At 38.2% G+C, this 14,442-nt stretch overlaps 1 protein-coding gene across 6 annotated transcripts in view; it reads left to right on the top strand.

Moving 5' to 3' along the window:
• Positions 1 to 14,442, top strand: part of WAC (WW domain containing adaptor with coiled-coil) — a 101,720-nt gene that overhangs the window by 49,036 nt on the left and 38,242 nt on the right. For all 6 annotated transcript variants that reach the window (XM_049881737.1, XM_049881733.1, XM_049881738.1 and 3 more), the window contains exon 4: positions 12,790 to 12,896. In XM_049881737.1, the coding sequence (XP_049737694.1) occupies positions 12,790 to 12,896 (107 nt within the window). The remainder of the gene's footprint in view (positions 1 to 12,789; positions 12,897 to 14,442) is intronic.

Genomic DNA, 14,442 nt, shown 5'->3' with positions numbered 1-14,442 from the left:
AGGTGAATAGAGACCAGTTGTTGTGCCTTGGATGGCCGCTTGCAAGATTTTAAGACCCCAGGTACTACACAGAGAACTAGGGGAGATAGAAGCACTAAATATAATATTAAGCCAATTCAGTGGATGTCCCATGAAACCATGACCCTAAACGTCCAAACCAAGAAACCAAATCCCATTAGGTGTTTGGTTATACATAGTAGCCTTTAATACTTCTGAGAGTTCATTGTCTAAAAAATGAAATCTATTTTCCCTTAGTTTGGCATCTACCGTCTTTGAGTAGTCTTTAGCTTTACTTCCCATTGTCTCACGTACAGAAACCTCACGTTTCTATCTAACTGGTTTTACTCACTGCCCTCTGAACTCTTGTCACCTTGTACTTTTCCACTTTATGCCATTGCTCATATTGGTTCCCTTGACTGAAATTTACTCTCCATTTTGCCCAGGTGAATTCTCTTCTTGTTTGTATTTTATGTTACTGTTTTAACGTAACGGAGAGTTTGTCTGTAAGACATGGAGGCATAATACATACTTGAAGATTTCTTTGCATTCTAGATCATTTTCATTCCTTTTCAGATTGAGTACCATGTGGATTTGAAATCAGCTGCTGCTCGCTTAATTGATTACCAAACTGTGGCCGTCAAGTCCATTCCGACTCACAGTGACCCTACAGGTCAGAGTAGAACTGCCCCATAGTTTCCAGGGGGTGCCTGGTGGATTTGAACTGCCGACCTTTTGGTTAGCAGCCGTAACTCTTAACCACTATGCCACCAGTGTTTTTGACAGGACTAGAACTACCTGGAGAGACATAGGTGTGCTGGGACCTGCCTCTTAACTCCTTCCTTTGCTGTACTACAAAGGCATCATCAGCTTGCGAGAAGATAATGTTCAGTTTTTCAACTGTACTGTCTCCCACTCACCCTTCTGGAGTCATAGGATAATTTGACAGATTTTCCTAAAACTGGTTTTCTTGATTATTTTTCGTACTAACCCATACTTTTTTCTCTCAAAGGAATGCTTTTTTTTCTTAGACTAACCATTTAGCTCATTTAAAAATAAGAAAACATAGGGAGCAATGTAGGGTATAATTTAATTATACTGCATAAAATTATCTATTAAGGAGAGATGTGTGCTGTGATAGAGGGCTTACTTTAAATTGGGGAGTCAGGGAGGACTTCTCTGAGATGTGTCATTTAAACTGAGACCTGATGAGTGACCAAGAAATAGACAGGCGAAGAGTCTAGGGCAGGAAAGAACTTGGCATAAAGTGAGTTCATGAGTATTGAGTGATGTGATGAGTGTTGGAGAATGAGGCTAGAAAGGTAATTTGGGGGCAGATAGTACAGAGGGGTTTGGCTCCCCCCTGTACTCATTACAGTTCAAAAGACATGCCATGGCCTAAGATACATGTTTAAAAGATTACTTTGACTGTTGAGAGTATTTTGAAATGGAGACAGGAATGAAAATGGAAGGACAGCTTGAAGACTATTGTGTGAACCCACTGAGTTTTGTAATGCCGCCAGTGAGGAACAGGAGATCCTTACCAGGATTAATTCTACAGAGCCATTTAATGCTGACTGACTGACTGTCCTCTTTGTGGTACTAAATCAAGTGCCTCTGATCACTGGAGCATTCAAGTCATGTGCTGATAAATTTTTTAGGCAAATAGAAGCATAAGGCAATGAGTCTTAAGGGCATAGGCAGTTAGAAGAGGAGGCTTTTATTGTTACTTTACTAATAAAGCCTTCACTAAGAGCTAATGCGGAGGAAGATAAAAATCTCACTCTAAAATCTTCACTAACCCCTTGGAAAGTCAGATGGTTGGGGTTAACAGAGGTTAGTAATATTCATAAGCATTGCATTTCAGACATAGATGTGACCTTTGTGATCCTGCACACTGTCCCCCAGTACCTTACCTGACAAGGGAATTTGACCAGAGAGGCTAGATGATGACCTGGTCATTTTTATTACTAAGGTTGTGGCAAAGTCTGTACTGAAGCCCAGTTGAGTGTTCTTTTCACTAAATGAGTGTTTCTCAACCTGGTTATGCCTAAACCCTCTCCCTACTCCTCTTCCACGTAATATTTTAAATGGCTATTTTTTCAAATCAAGATATGATTCACATAAGATACAGTTGTCACCCCTCAAAAAAAAAAACCTCCATGCTCACTAGCAGTTATTTCTATTTCTCCCCAAAACCCTTCCCCCAGCCCTGTGCAACCACTGACTTATTTTCTGTCTATAGATTTTGCCTGTTCTGAACATTTTATATAATCTGCGGACTTCTGTGACTGCCTTCTCTCACTCAACATAAGGATTTCAGGGTTCATCAGGGTTATAGCATACAATAGTACTTCATTCCTTTTTATTGCTACATAATATTCCATGTATGTATATATCACATTTGATTTATCCATTTGGTTTAAAAAAATTTTTTTTTTTTTTGCCTATAGCATTTGGCTGTTAAGAAAAATGCTTCTGTAAACATTCATGTACAAGTACACATAGACTTCATTTCCCTTGGGTATATACCTAGGGGTAGAATTGCTTGCGCATGTGGGAACTCTGTTTAACCTTTTGAGGAACTGCCAGACTGTTTTTCAAAGCAGCTGCACCATTTCCACCAGCAATGTATAAGGGTTCTAACTGGCCAGCACTGGTTATCATCTTTTTGACTGTAGCTGTCCTAATGGGTATGAAGTAGTAATATCATTGGGGGTTTGAAATGCATTTCCTTAATGGCTGATAACTGTTGAGTATCTTCTTATGTGCTTTTTGGCCATTTGTATATCTTCTTTGAGAAACGTCTATTGAGAGAGATCCTTTGCTTATTTTTTTAGTTGAGTTGTCTTTTTTTATTGACTTGTAAGAGTTCGTAGAAGTAGAACCTACATATAAGTCCTTTATCAGATATATGATTTGCAAATATATTCTCCCATTCTGTGGACTGTCTTCATTTTCTTGATGGTGTCCTTTGAAGCACAAAAATTTTTAATATTGATGAAATTCAGTTTATCTGTTTCTTTTCTTTTATTGCTTTTTCTTTGGTGTGATTTCTAAGAAGGCTTTGCTTAGCCCAACCCCACCGTGGTTTATGCCTGTATTTTCTTCTGAGGTTCAGTTTTAGCTCTAAAATTTAGGACTCAATCCATTTTAGTTAGTTTTTGTATATGGTGTGAGGAAGGAGTCCTATTCAACTTAATTGTTTTATGTGTGCCTCCTCCCCCTTTAAAATTTATTTGTGACAGATACATTTGCAGGTGTACTGTTGTCAGTGATTCTTCCAAGTGGCGAACATCTTTGTAAAAGTTTCCCAAAAAGTTTTAAAAATTGTGTTAAACAGAGCTAAGTTCTAGGCTCAGGTAATTAATTACAAAGAACTATTTTTAGACATGGGGCAGTTCTTTGTGAAAAGTCCTATGTACGGTAGGCATCCGTAGCCCATCCATAGCCCTCTCCCCTCTAAATGTCAGTGTATACCCTCATCTGCGCGAGTGATGTCAAATAAGCCATGTCTGTAATTTTAAATTTTCTAGTAGCCAAATAATAAAAAAAATGAAACATCTGGAATTAATTTTAATATATACTATGGGGCAGTTCTACTATGGGGCAGTTCTACTATGGGGCAGTTCTACTCTGTCCTATAGGGTTGCTATGAGTCGGAATCAAGTCGACAGTACTGGGTTTTTTTGTGACCCAGTATATCCAAAATACTTAGGTGTAAATAATATAAAAATTATTAATTTGATATACTGTATTTCTCTGTACTAAGTCCTTGCAGTCTGGTGTGTATTTTACACAAACAGCAAATCTCAATTTGAACTAGCCACATTTCAAGTGCTCAATAGCAATTTGTGGCTAGAGACTATCATATTAGAACAGATCTAGAAGGAGTGACTCAACTAAAGCACACTGTCCAATGCAAGCCCATTGTTGACAGATCTTCTCACTGCCCCCACCCCCCCCCAGACATCATCTGGTTGGCTACAAGTTTTGCCTTTTCACCATCATTTATGTGATGAGCAGTTGACAAGCTGAAGAAAGAAATCTGTATCAGCTGAAGTTGTATTGGTTCATGCATCAATTTTTTTTTTTTTTTTTTAGGAAAGGAGAATGAGAATAGCAGGAATAGTTTATAACCTGGGTGGAACGAGAAAGGAGAACCCCTCAGCCAGCTTCTGCACAGCCCGGATCCCTAAAGAAAATTTCAAGGCTGCTTCCTTAGCCTTGCATGGCTCTTTCTGTGTCAAGTTTCACTTTTCTCCTATGTCCATCTTAACTTGGAGCTTCAGTGCTCAGAACTGCATGTTTATTTCCATTTTATCAGCCCCAGCAAGCCACATTTCTAATGTTGTTGGCGTTTTTAACATCACTCGAAGCAACCTACAGCTATGCTGAGGGGCTTGCCTGTTCTTTTCAAGTTTTTTAAGTGTTGCAGTTCAAAATCGCGTAGTTTTGAGTAGGCTGTCCCTACTCGGTTTTTCCCTTAAGCCTTGTATTTCTAGTATGCAATTTCGCAAAATTCAGGATTTTTCAAGAAAACATTTATCATGTTATAGCAAAAATACCCATTACAGACATTCGGATTTCCTTCAAAGAAAATGTTTTCTCTTTAAAAAAAATTTTTTTTAGTTTTGTTGTAGAAAAAAATAAAATTTGCCACTTTAATCATTTTTAAGTGTACAGTTCAGTGCTATTCATTACAGACCATTGCCACCATCTATTTCCAAAACTTTTTCATCTCCCCAAACAGAAGCTCTGTACTTATTAAGCAATAAGTCCCCCTCTTCCTTTCTCTTAATCCCCTGGTAACCTTTAATCTACAGTCTGTCTCTGAGTTTGCCTATTCTGGATATTTCATGGAATCCCTGGGTGGCTCAATTGGTTAACATGCTCAGCTGCTAACCGAAAGGTTATAGAGGTTTGAGTCCATGCAAAGGCACCATTGGAAGAAGGCCTGGCAATCTGCTTCTGAAAAATTATCCCTTGAAACAAACCCCGTGGAGCACAGTTCTCTTACGACACACATGGTGTTGCCAGGAGTCAGAATCTACTTGATGGAAACTGATTTTTTAGATACTTTATATAAGCGTAATCATATAATAGTTGCCCTTTCAGAACTGGCTTATTTCGCTTTGCATAGTGTTTTCATGGTTCCTCAGTATCTTACCATGTATCAGAATTTTATTCCTTCTTTGTGTCTGAATAATATCCCATTATATGTATATACCACATTTTGTGTATCTTCGTCTGTTAATGATACTTAGGTTGTTTCCACCTTTTGGTTATTGTGAATAACGCTACAGTGAACATTGGTATACAAGTACAGGGAGTCCCCCACTTAGGGGACAGGGTTCCGTTCCAATTACTCCATCTTAAGTCGGTTCTGACTTAAGTCAAATACCTCTTTTTTGTTTTGTTTTGTTATTTAGTTTTCGTTATTACTACCTTTTATTATCAGTATCTTTCTAAATCTGATCTTTGTCTTTGGGGGTTGGAAACATTACATTTAAACTTAGAGATACGATGACATCGGCAGACTACACACTGCAACATTGAATGTAGTACACATTAACAAACAATCCCAGAGAACCCAGTGCCGTTCGAGTCGATTCCGACTCATAGCGACTCTATAGGACAGAGTAGAACTGCCCTGTAGAGTTTCCAAGGAGCGCCTGGCGGATTTGAACTGCCGACCCTTTGGTTGGCAGCTGTAGCACTTAACCACTACACCACCAGGGTTTCCCAAACCCCTAACAAGCAATAAGATGTCTAAAAAAAAATGGACCATCGTAAGTGTGATTCGTCTTAACTCGAATATGTTGTAAGTCGGGGACTGCCTGTATCCGTTTGAGTCCCTGCTTTCTCACGTCTTTGGGTATATACCTAGGAGTGGAATTGGTGAGTCATATGATCGTTTTGTGTTCAACTTTTTTAAGAAACCACCAAACTGTTCCAAATCAGCTATACCATTTTACCTTCCCACCAGCAGTGCACAAGGGTTTCAGTTTCTCCACATCCTGGAGAAATTGAGCACTTGTTATTTTCCAGTTTTTTTAATAATAGCCACCTTAGTGGGAGTGAAGTGGTATCACGTTGTGGTTTTGAGCTGCATTTCCCTAATGGCTAATAATAATGAGCATCTTTTCTTGTGTCTTATTGGCCATCTGTGTATCTTCTTTGGAGAAAAGTTTATTCAAGTCCTTTCCCCATTTTTATGTTAATTTGTCTTTTTGTTGAGTTGTTTTTAAATGCTTATGACTTCTGGCTTAGAGTGATGAGAGGAGTTACAAAGACAGTGGAAGGAAGTATAATATTTAGGGAATAATAGAGGAAGCAGATCCTTGGAAAGACTGGAAAGGACTTAGGAGAATTGTAGGGTTTGAGCATCTGTAAATAAAGGAGGCACGGTCACCAGTGCATTTTAGCATATTGCCATATTTTCAAAAGAGATTAGTTGAGTGTCCTCAGCCATTTAACCTCATAAACCAATTTTTCACTAAGTGTTGCCCAGATGCAGACCACACTAGGACCATCTGTAGACTGCTTGTTAAAAATTCCAGTCTTAAGGTTCCATTCCATACACTGTAAATCAGAATCTCTGTGAGATGCAACCTTGAAATCTACATTTTTAAGGACATTAAAGTTTGAGAATCATTGCTGACCCTTACTCAGTTATTCTTCCTGTTACTGCTAATTTAAAAAGCAGTTTGAGGTGGTAGTACTTCTTGAAATTTTCCATTTAGTGTTAACGGGTATACTTGTTTCTTCCAGTTCTTTGATGAAGGCATTAAGACTTCTAAATATAAGGATCTGGTAGTGAATTAGAATAATCAAAATGTTCTGAATAAAGACACAAATGCCATAATGTCTTAACCCTGAGTAAAGTAAAAACTGTTGTTCTACCTTTAAAAAAAAAACTGGTTGCATTTTCCAGCCTTGTTAGATTATACAGAATTGTATATACTTCCTCTTCCTTTCCCTCTAATATCCAAGTCCCCGCCCTCCCTTTTTTTTTTTTCATGGGAGGGCAGTCTAATTGCCTAATGCCAATTTCTTGCTGAGTCAGGTATATTTTATTGCATATTTTGTTCTGTTTCCCAGAGTACTTTTCTGGGGCCCTGTGTTTCTCAGACTGTAGGTTATATCATTCTTTCCTATAAGATCCAGCTTCTGAAGTTCTAGAGGATGCCAAAAGGTGTTATTCAGACCTTCTAAATGTTGCAAATTCTATCAGGGAAATAATATCTTGGCATTCTTCTAGTACATTAACTACTTACCTTTGATGAGCATTATGTAGCCCAAGAGTTGGCAAACTTTTTCTTAAAGGGCTAGATAGTAAATATTTTAGACTTGCAGACGGTACAGTCTCTGTGGTAACTAGTAGAGTGAAAGTAGCCATGGACAAAATTTAAACAATTGAGCTGCTAACCGAAAAGTCAGCAGTTTGAATCCACTAGCCACTCCTTGGAAACCTTACGGGGGATTTCTGCTCTGTCCTGTAGGATCGCTATGAGTTGGAATCGCCACAACGACAGTGGGTTTTTTGGTGCACCCATAAAACTTATAAGACCACGCACCTGGCAGGTTGTAGTTAGCTGACCCTTGGACTGTAGTCTGACACCAGTGTCCAATCATGTTACACATTTCTGTTTCATCTCTCTTTGGCTAAGCACTGGAAGGGAGAACTTAGCTCCTCCTTGACGTACTTCAACCTCTTTTATCCCCCTCTCTCCCACATCAAATCAGGTAATTCTCACAAGTGTCCCTTTCTTAAAAGCCTTTACAACTTGATTTATCCATCCTAACTTTAATTCCTTAAAGTTGATTTTTCTTTTTTAATTTGTATTGTGCTTTAAGTGAAAGTTTACAAATCAAGTTAGTCTCTCGTACAAAAATTTATATTCACCTTGCTATATACTTCTGGTTGCTCTCCCCCAATGAGACAGCACACTCCCTCCCTTCACTTTCCATTTTTGTGTCCATCTGGCCACTTTCTGACCCCCCTTTGCCCTTTCATCTCCCCTCCAGACAAGAACTGCCTGCACAGTCTCATGTGTCTACTTGATCCAAGAAGCTCATTCCTCACCAGTGTTATTTTCTATCTTATAGTCCAGTCCAATGCCTGTCTGAAGAGTTGGCTTTGGGAATGGTAAAGTTGGTTTTAAAATGTGTATCATTCAAACCCAAGTTTATCCCACTTACTCACTAATCCTACTTTTCTTGGGGAGATAATTTTCTTTGAAAGTGGTGAGCCTTGGTAATTCACAGAGCATAAAGGGCACTGGACCACATGAACAGCTTCTGCTCCCATTACTTCTTTGGGTCAAATGGTATCCATGAGACTCTCTCTAGCATGTATATTACCTTCCTTTGTGCATTTTATCATCAGATTTAGTATTGAAATCCTGCGTTCAAGTTTTATGTATGGCTCTACTCTTGATTCGTTAACCATCCACAAATCACCTATTCTTTCTTTCAGTCTTAGACTCTGCATTTATATGAAGAGAAAAATATATCTTGCGTTCTTATCCTGACACACACAGATTTATCATGGGGTAGAACACAAAATTCATGTGAGTTTTTAAGATAAAATGGAAATTTTCAAAGAAATTTTGTGCTGTAGCACTTTTTTTAGGTATGGCATTGGAAAGCCATAACCGCACTACCATCAGCACTCTGATCCTTGAGAGAGGGTGTGGTGAATCACATTGCTATTCTTTCTCTGTGTTACTTCAGTTTGGAAAGTAAACTGAAGAGGTTACAAGTCTCAAGTGAGATACCCACTCAGAAAAATGCTTTGTAAACCATAATGTAAGTTGAGATTTTTATTACTGGAGAGTTAACTCCATGTTGCCGTTAAAATCATGTGATTCAGGAGCAAATCTGCTGCTTTGGCTTCAGTTCTTAGGGAACAGCATTCTTACGACCAGACTCTAAAGGTCTGTTTCCTGTACTTTCTATGAAACCTGTTTTACTTGCATTTGGGTTCTATATAAGAGTCTCAGTTTATTCTTAGTCTTTTACTGAATTAAAGTATCTTCATCTGAAAGTTGCCTTTTTTGTTGTTGATATTTGCTAAGTGGTCCAGATAAATCTATTCCATAGAATGTGGAGTCTAGTCCTTTGCGAAAAAAGTCCCCTAAAAAGTGAGTTCTTTCTTAACAGCTGATTCAGTTTTCTCTTGACTCTTAAAGTCTTAGACTGGTGTGCCTTGTTGCCAGTGTTTCTTGATTATTATGTCATGCCCTTTGAAAACCCATATAGTAGACCTAAAAACTAGTAACATCTCTTAGGCTGTTTGAAGAGATATCATTTATTTAGAGTTAAGAGCTTTGTTAATTGGGATGCTCATCAGTATTTGAATTTTCATTGGTGATAAGACTAACTGCTAATGTGGAATGAATTCTTGGATCCTAAGGAGAGATCAGTAGTTCTTATCAGTATTATACCTCATGTTCATGGAGTACTCTGCTTATAGCTTTTTTAACAAGCCTCTGAGAAGATTTGAGCATAGACCAAGTTGCTTAATGTATGCAAATGAATGTCAGAATAGGGCATTTAACACAGGCCTCTTAATGTATCTGTATTGCTTCATTTCGGTAAGGTTGGCCTTCCCTCTGTTGTCAACATTTTAATGGAAATTTCGATGGAAATCTCACCTATTTAATGTGTAAAGAGGGAACCCTGGTGGCACAGTGGTTAAAGCACTCGGCTACTAACTTTGAAAGGTTGAGGCTCCATCCCACCAGCTGCTCCACAGGAGAAAGATGCGGTAGTCTGCTTCTGTAATGGTTTACAGCCTTGGAAGCCCTATGGGGCAGTTCTGCTCTGTCCTATAGGTTTGCTAGGAGTCAGAATTGACTGGAGAGCAAGAGGTAGTATATAAACATGGTGTTCTAGTAGTCTGCTATTACAAGTTTTTAATTTGTACTTGGCTGTAAATCTGAATTTAAAAAAAATTACGAGTTAAAACTGGAAAATGGAAATTTCATTGTACATCTAAGATTTTCTTAAAAACTTGAAAGTGTCACTTTTTGTTGTTGAGTGTATTGGGGCCTCCAGGCTGCCTCCAGGTTTGGTGATTCTCAGTGACTCAAAGGGTTCCGCATAGAATCATACAGCTATAATTTACTACAGTGAAGGATTCCAAGCAAAATCAGCAAAAGGAAAAGGCGCATATGGAGTAAAGTCCTGAGGAAACTAGTTGCAAGCTTCTGAGAGTTCTCTCTCCCAGCGGAGTTGTATAGGACATGCTTAGTGCCTTCAGCAATGAATTGTGACACCTGTAAATGTCTTTTCCCAGGGAAGCTTACTAGAGATTCAGTGCCTAAGGTTTTCATTGGGCTTGACTGGTTATATAGGTACCCTCTGCCTAGTGCTTTAACAAAATTCCTGATTCCCAGAAGGAAAGGAGGTGATCAGCATAAATATATTGTTTGCACAAACAAGTTTAAGCACAGTGAGCAACTCTTACCAGTTAAGATTGTAGAAACTCCTATAATCCAACTTACCACAAGCCAATCATGCCAGCAGGCTTTTCTGAGGATAGCATTCTCAGATCTCCTGTGTTAAACTCTTCTTTACACTGAGCATATTCTTGATTGATTGCTTCTTGATCATATTCATTCTTACAACATTTAGGGAATAATTTGCTTATTACCTAATGTATTAAAAAAGAGATTTAGCGTTTTACATAAAAACATACCGTACAGCAAAATAAAATTAGAAACATCTCAAGCAGCAACCTTCTTCTGAAATATTCTTGTCAGATCTGTTTAATATAAGTAACCCACTCTTTTGTGACATCACTAGTTTTTTTGGGTCTGTAGTCAATCTGCTCTAGTTTCCCTTGTAAGTGGGTCCTATGTCTTCTTTCCAGAATGCTTAGTGCTTGTTTATTATATATAAAGCATGTTGGAGAGTCTTCTGCCTTTCACCTCTAATGGAAGAGACTTTCAAATCTACATCTTCATTTTCTTCTCAATTAGTTCTACGTAGATCTGCTGACCATTTCCACTTGGATATCTAAAACCTTACAGTCATCTGCCAGTTCCAGCTCACCTTCCTTCTTACCCATTTAGTTTTTCCTGTTGATTGAAATAGTTCTTTTTCATTTCTACTTTTAACCACTTTGACTGCTGATTAATTCACAGACCACTGAACCATTTAAATGCTCCACACTTCACTTTTTCTTTATGGTTAGGCCTACATTCCATTGTCAGTATGTTTAAGTTATGTCACTTTGTTGCTGAAAAATCCTTGAATATGTGGAATGAAATGGAAATACTAGAATCAGCATCTTTTTGTATCTGTAATCAGAGTGTTCTTGCAAGTTTGGATTTTTATACCTTGGCTTTTCTTAAAACAATAAAAACTATCTTCCCTAATGGCCTCTGAGTTGTGTAGGTCACTCATAAGACTTAACAGTTACTCTTAGGAATTTTTAGATAGAGTTGGTCCTGTTAGGAGACTTTTTTTTTAATTGTACTTAAGGTGAAGGTTTACAGTACAAACTAGTTTCTTTCTCATCAAAGAGTCAGTATATACATTGTTCTATGACATTGGTTACCAACCCCATGACATGTCAACACTCTCCCTTCTCAACCCAGGGTTCCCTATTACTGGCTTTCCTGTTCCCTCATGCCTTCCAGTCCCTGCCCCAGGGCTGGTGCACCCGTTTAGTCTTGTTTTGTTCTGTTAGCAAACTCTAGATGTCATCTTCACCATCTTGAATGTAGATCACTTCCCTGAGATGCTGAACTTTTTGAAAACTTGATGCTGTTCCAGCTGAAAAATTGGCCAGACTACTAAAAAAGTTAGGAGAAATATTTAAGAAAGTGAAAAGTAATTGCAAAAACATTGGATAATTGTGACTTACTAGTTCCATATCAGTTGAATTTTTGTGCCATTTTTCTCTGTATACATGATGGTTATGTTTTTTTCCCAATAAAAGTTTTATTTAAAAAAAATAACAAAAACTAGAAGTTGCTAGCAATGACATAGATGAGGTTTTGCTTGTCTAATTACAAAGAACATTGTTCCATAGGATATCAGCCATGGTATACCCATTGCCGTCAAGTCGATTCCAACTCATAGCGACCTTCGTAGAACTGCCCCATAGAGTTTCCAAGGAGTGCCAGGTGGATTCGAACTGCCAGCCTTTTGGTTAGCAGACATAGCTCTTAACTGCTATGCCACCAGGGTTTCCATCAGTCATGGTAGTAGTGGAAACCCTGGGGGTGGTGTAGTGGTTAAGCGCTACGCCTGCTACCCAAGAGGTCAGAAGTTCAGATCCGCCAGACGCTCCTTGGAAACTCCGTGGGGCAGTTCTACTCTGTCCTATAGGGTTGCTATGAGCCAGAATCTACTCAACGGCAGTGGGTTTGGTTTGTTTGGCATGGTAGGAGTGTATATGTTCTTTAAGCCACATCTTTAATAGGCTGACATACTTTATATGTTATAAAAAATGTGAATATGTTTATTTTCTTGATGCTATGTAAAATGATGATTTAGAGATGTACAGATGACCCGTGTATATAGTGTGAAAGAAACCAGTTTAAATTAAACATGAACTGTAATAACTTTTTTGGAAACCCGGGTGGCGTAGTGGTTAAGTGCTACGTCTGCTAACCAAAGGGTCGGCAGTTTGAATCCGCCAGGCACTCCTTGGAAACTCTATGGGGCAGTTCTGCTCTGTCCTGTAGGGTTGCTATGAGTCAGAATTGACTCGACAGCACTGGATTTGGTTTGTAACTTTTTTAATTTACTTTTTTTTTTTTTTTTTTTTAGGGACCAGTTATTCTCCACAAGAAAATTCACACAACCACAGTGCTCTTCATAGTTCAAATTCACATTCTTCTAATCCAAGCAATAATCCAAGCAAAACTTCAGATGCAGTAAGTATTATCAGCATGCCCAATTTTATTTTTTGGAATCTATTGCAGAAATATCCCACAGCAAATCTCGTTAAATAATGTCTTTTATTGTTTTGAAATATTTTAATTAAAGTTGATCTTATGTGATGTTTTCATTTGATACCATAGCGTCCCAATGTCTCACTAATGAGCTAGCTTTATTTTAGTGCAACTGAGGGTAGTGAGATGATAGTCATTTTGGTTATTTCATCAGTATTCCCTTTATAGAGCAGAATTTTAGCTTTGCTATATCTACAGTATAAAAAGCTTAGAGCTGTGAAACTTCTGTAGTTTATTTAAAGTGGTTAAACCTGAGCTTTGCCATCTTTCCATAATATATAAATTTCTTAGAGCATGTATTTATTACCTCTTGTGTACTATATACTCTACTAGACAGTAGGGATATAAATGTCCCTATCCTCAAGGGCATGAAACCCAGTGAGGAATTTCAAATGTTTTCAAAAGTTTAAGTAACTGTTAACACAATATGAAGTTTTCATGGTCACAGATTGAAATGGATGTTCTAAAACATTCATTTCAGCAAAAAGTTAAAATGTTTTCACCTATATGCCAGGCATATGGTAGGTTGTAGAATTTTTTTAAAATGACCTCTTTCATAGGAGTTTGGGCTGCGTTGGAGACAGAAAAGTAAACAGTTACAACAGTGCATGCTGCTTTGGGAACACTCAAGAGGGGGAATCTCAGTTGGGGTGAAGAAGGCATTGAGATACGATTAATGCTTCCCAACAGATTGGATACAACTTAGCTAAAGAGACCTGGCGTTTGTGCGTAGCATGTAGGGGGAACAGCACTTACAAAGACAGAAATGTGATACAGCATAGCACGTTGGAAGGACCGTAAGGATTTTGATAACGTGGAAGAATGACAGGAGCTAAGGTTATAGAGACAAGTGGGGCATAAGTCATAAAGGGTTTTATATCTTGCTAAGGAGTATGAATTTTATATGAAGGTAGCAGAGAGCTTTTGAAGGATATAGTCAGGAATGTAACAACTGATGTGCAGTTTAAAAAAATGGTCTTGCTGTGGAAGTGTAAGTTGACTCCAGCAGATTTTTTGCATTGAATATTTGGGTGATCATCATACCTTGGTCAGCATTGAAAGAGTTTCCGAGTTTGTTGAAACAGTGTAGATAATACACTTCCATAGAAGTTGGAACATTAATGATAATATTTGGGCAAAGTAGGTTTTGAATAGCTTTATATATTGTATCGGTCAGAATTCGGAAAAGCAGAAATCACACTAGTTATTTTAACCCAATTTAATATAGGGGAATGGTTAAATAGGCAGACATTGCAGGTATTGAGGACCGAAAAAAAGTAACATGAGGTAACATACATGATAATCACCTTTTGGGGCTGGGGAAGAATAAGAGGTTGAATTTTCAGAACTTAAAAGCTTAGAAGAGGAGCCTCACAGAGCTGGTGATAATACCTCTGAGGAGTAGGATGAAGCTGGTTCTAGTGGGAGGTAGGGGAGAGCTGGAAACTGGAACCATTTTTGGTTGCTG

This window comes from Elephas maximus, chromosome 4 (assembly GCF_024166365.1).
Source record: "Elephas maximus indicus isolate mEleMax1 chromosome 4, mEleMax1 primary haplotype, whole genome shotgun sequence".
NCBI classification, from domain to species: Eukaryota; Metazoa; Chordata; class Mammalia; order Proboscidea; family Elephantidae; genus Elephas; species Elephas maximus.
Note: the sequence above shows the minus strand (reverse complement) of the source record. Positions and strands in the feature narration are given on the sequence as shown.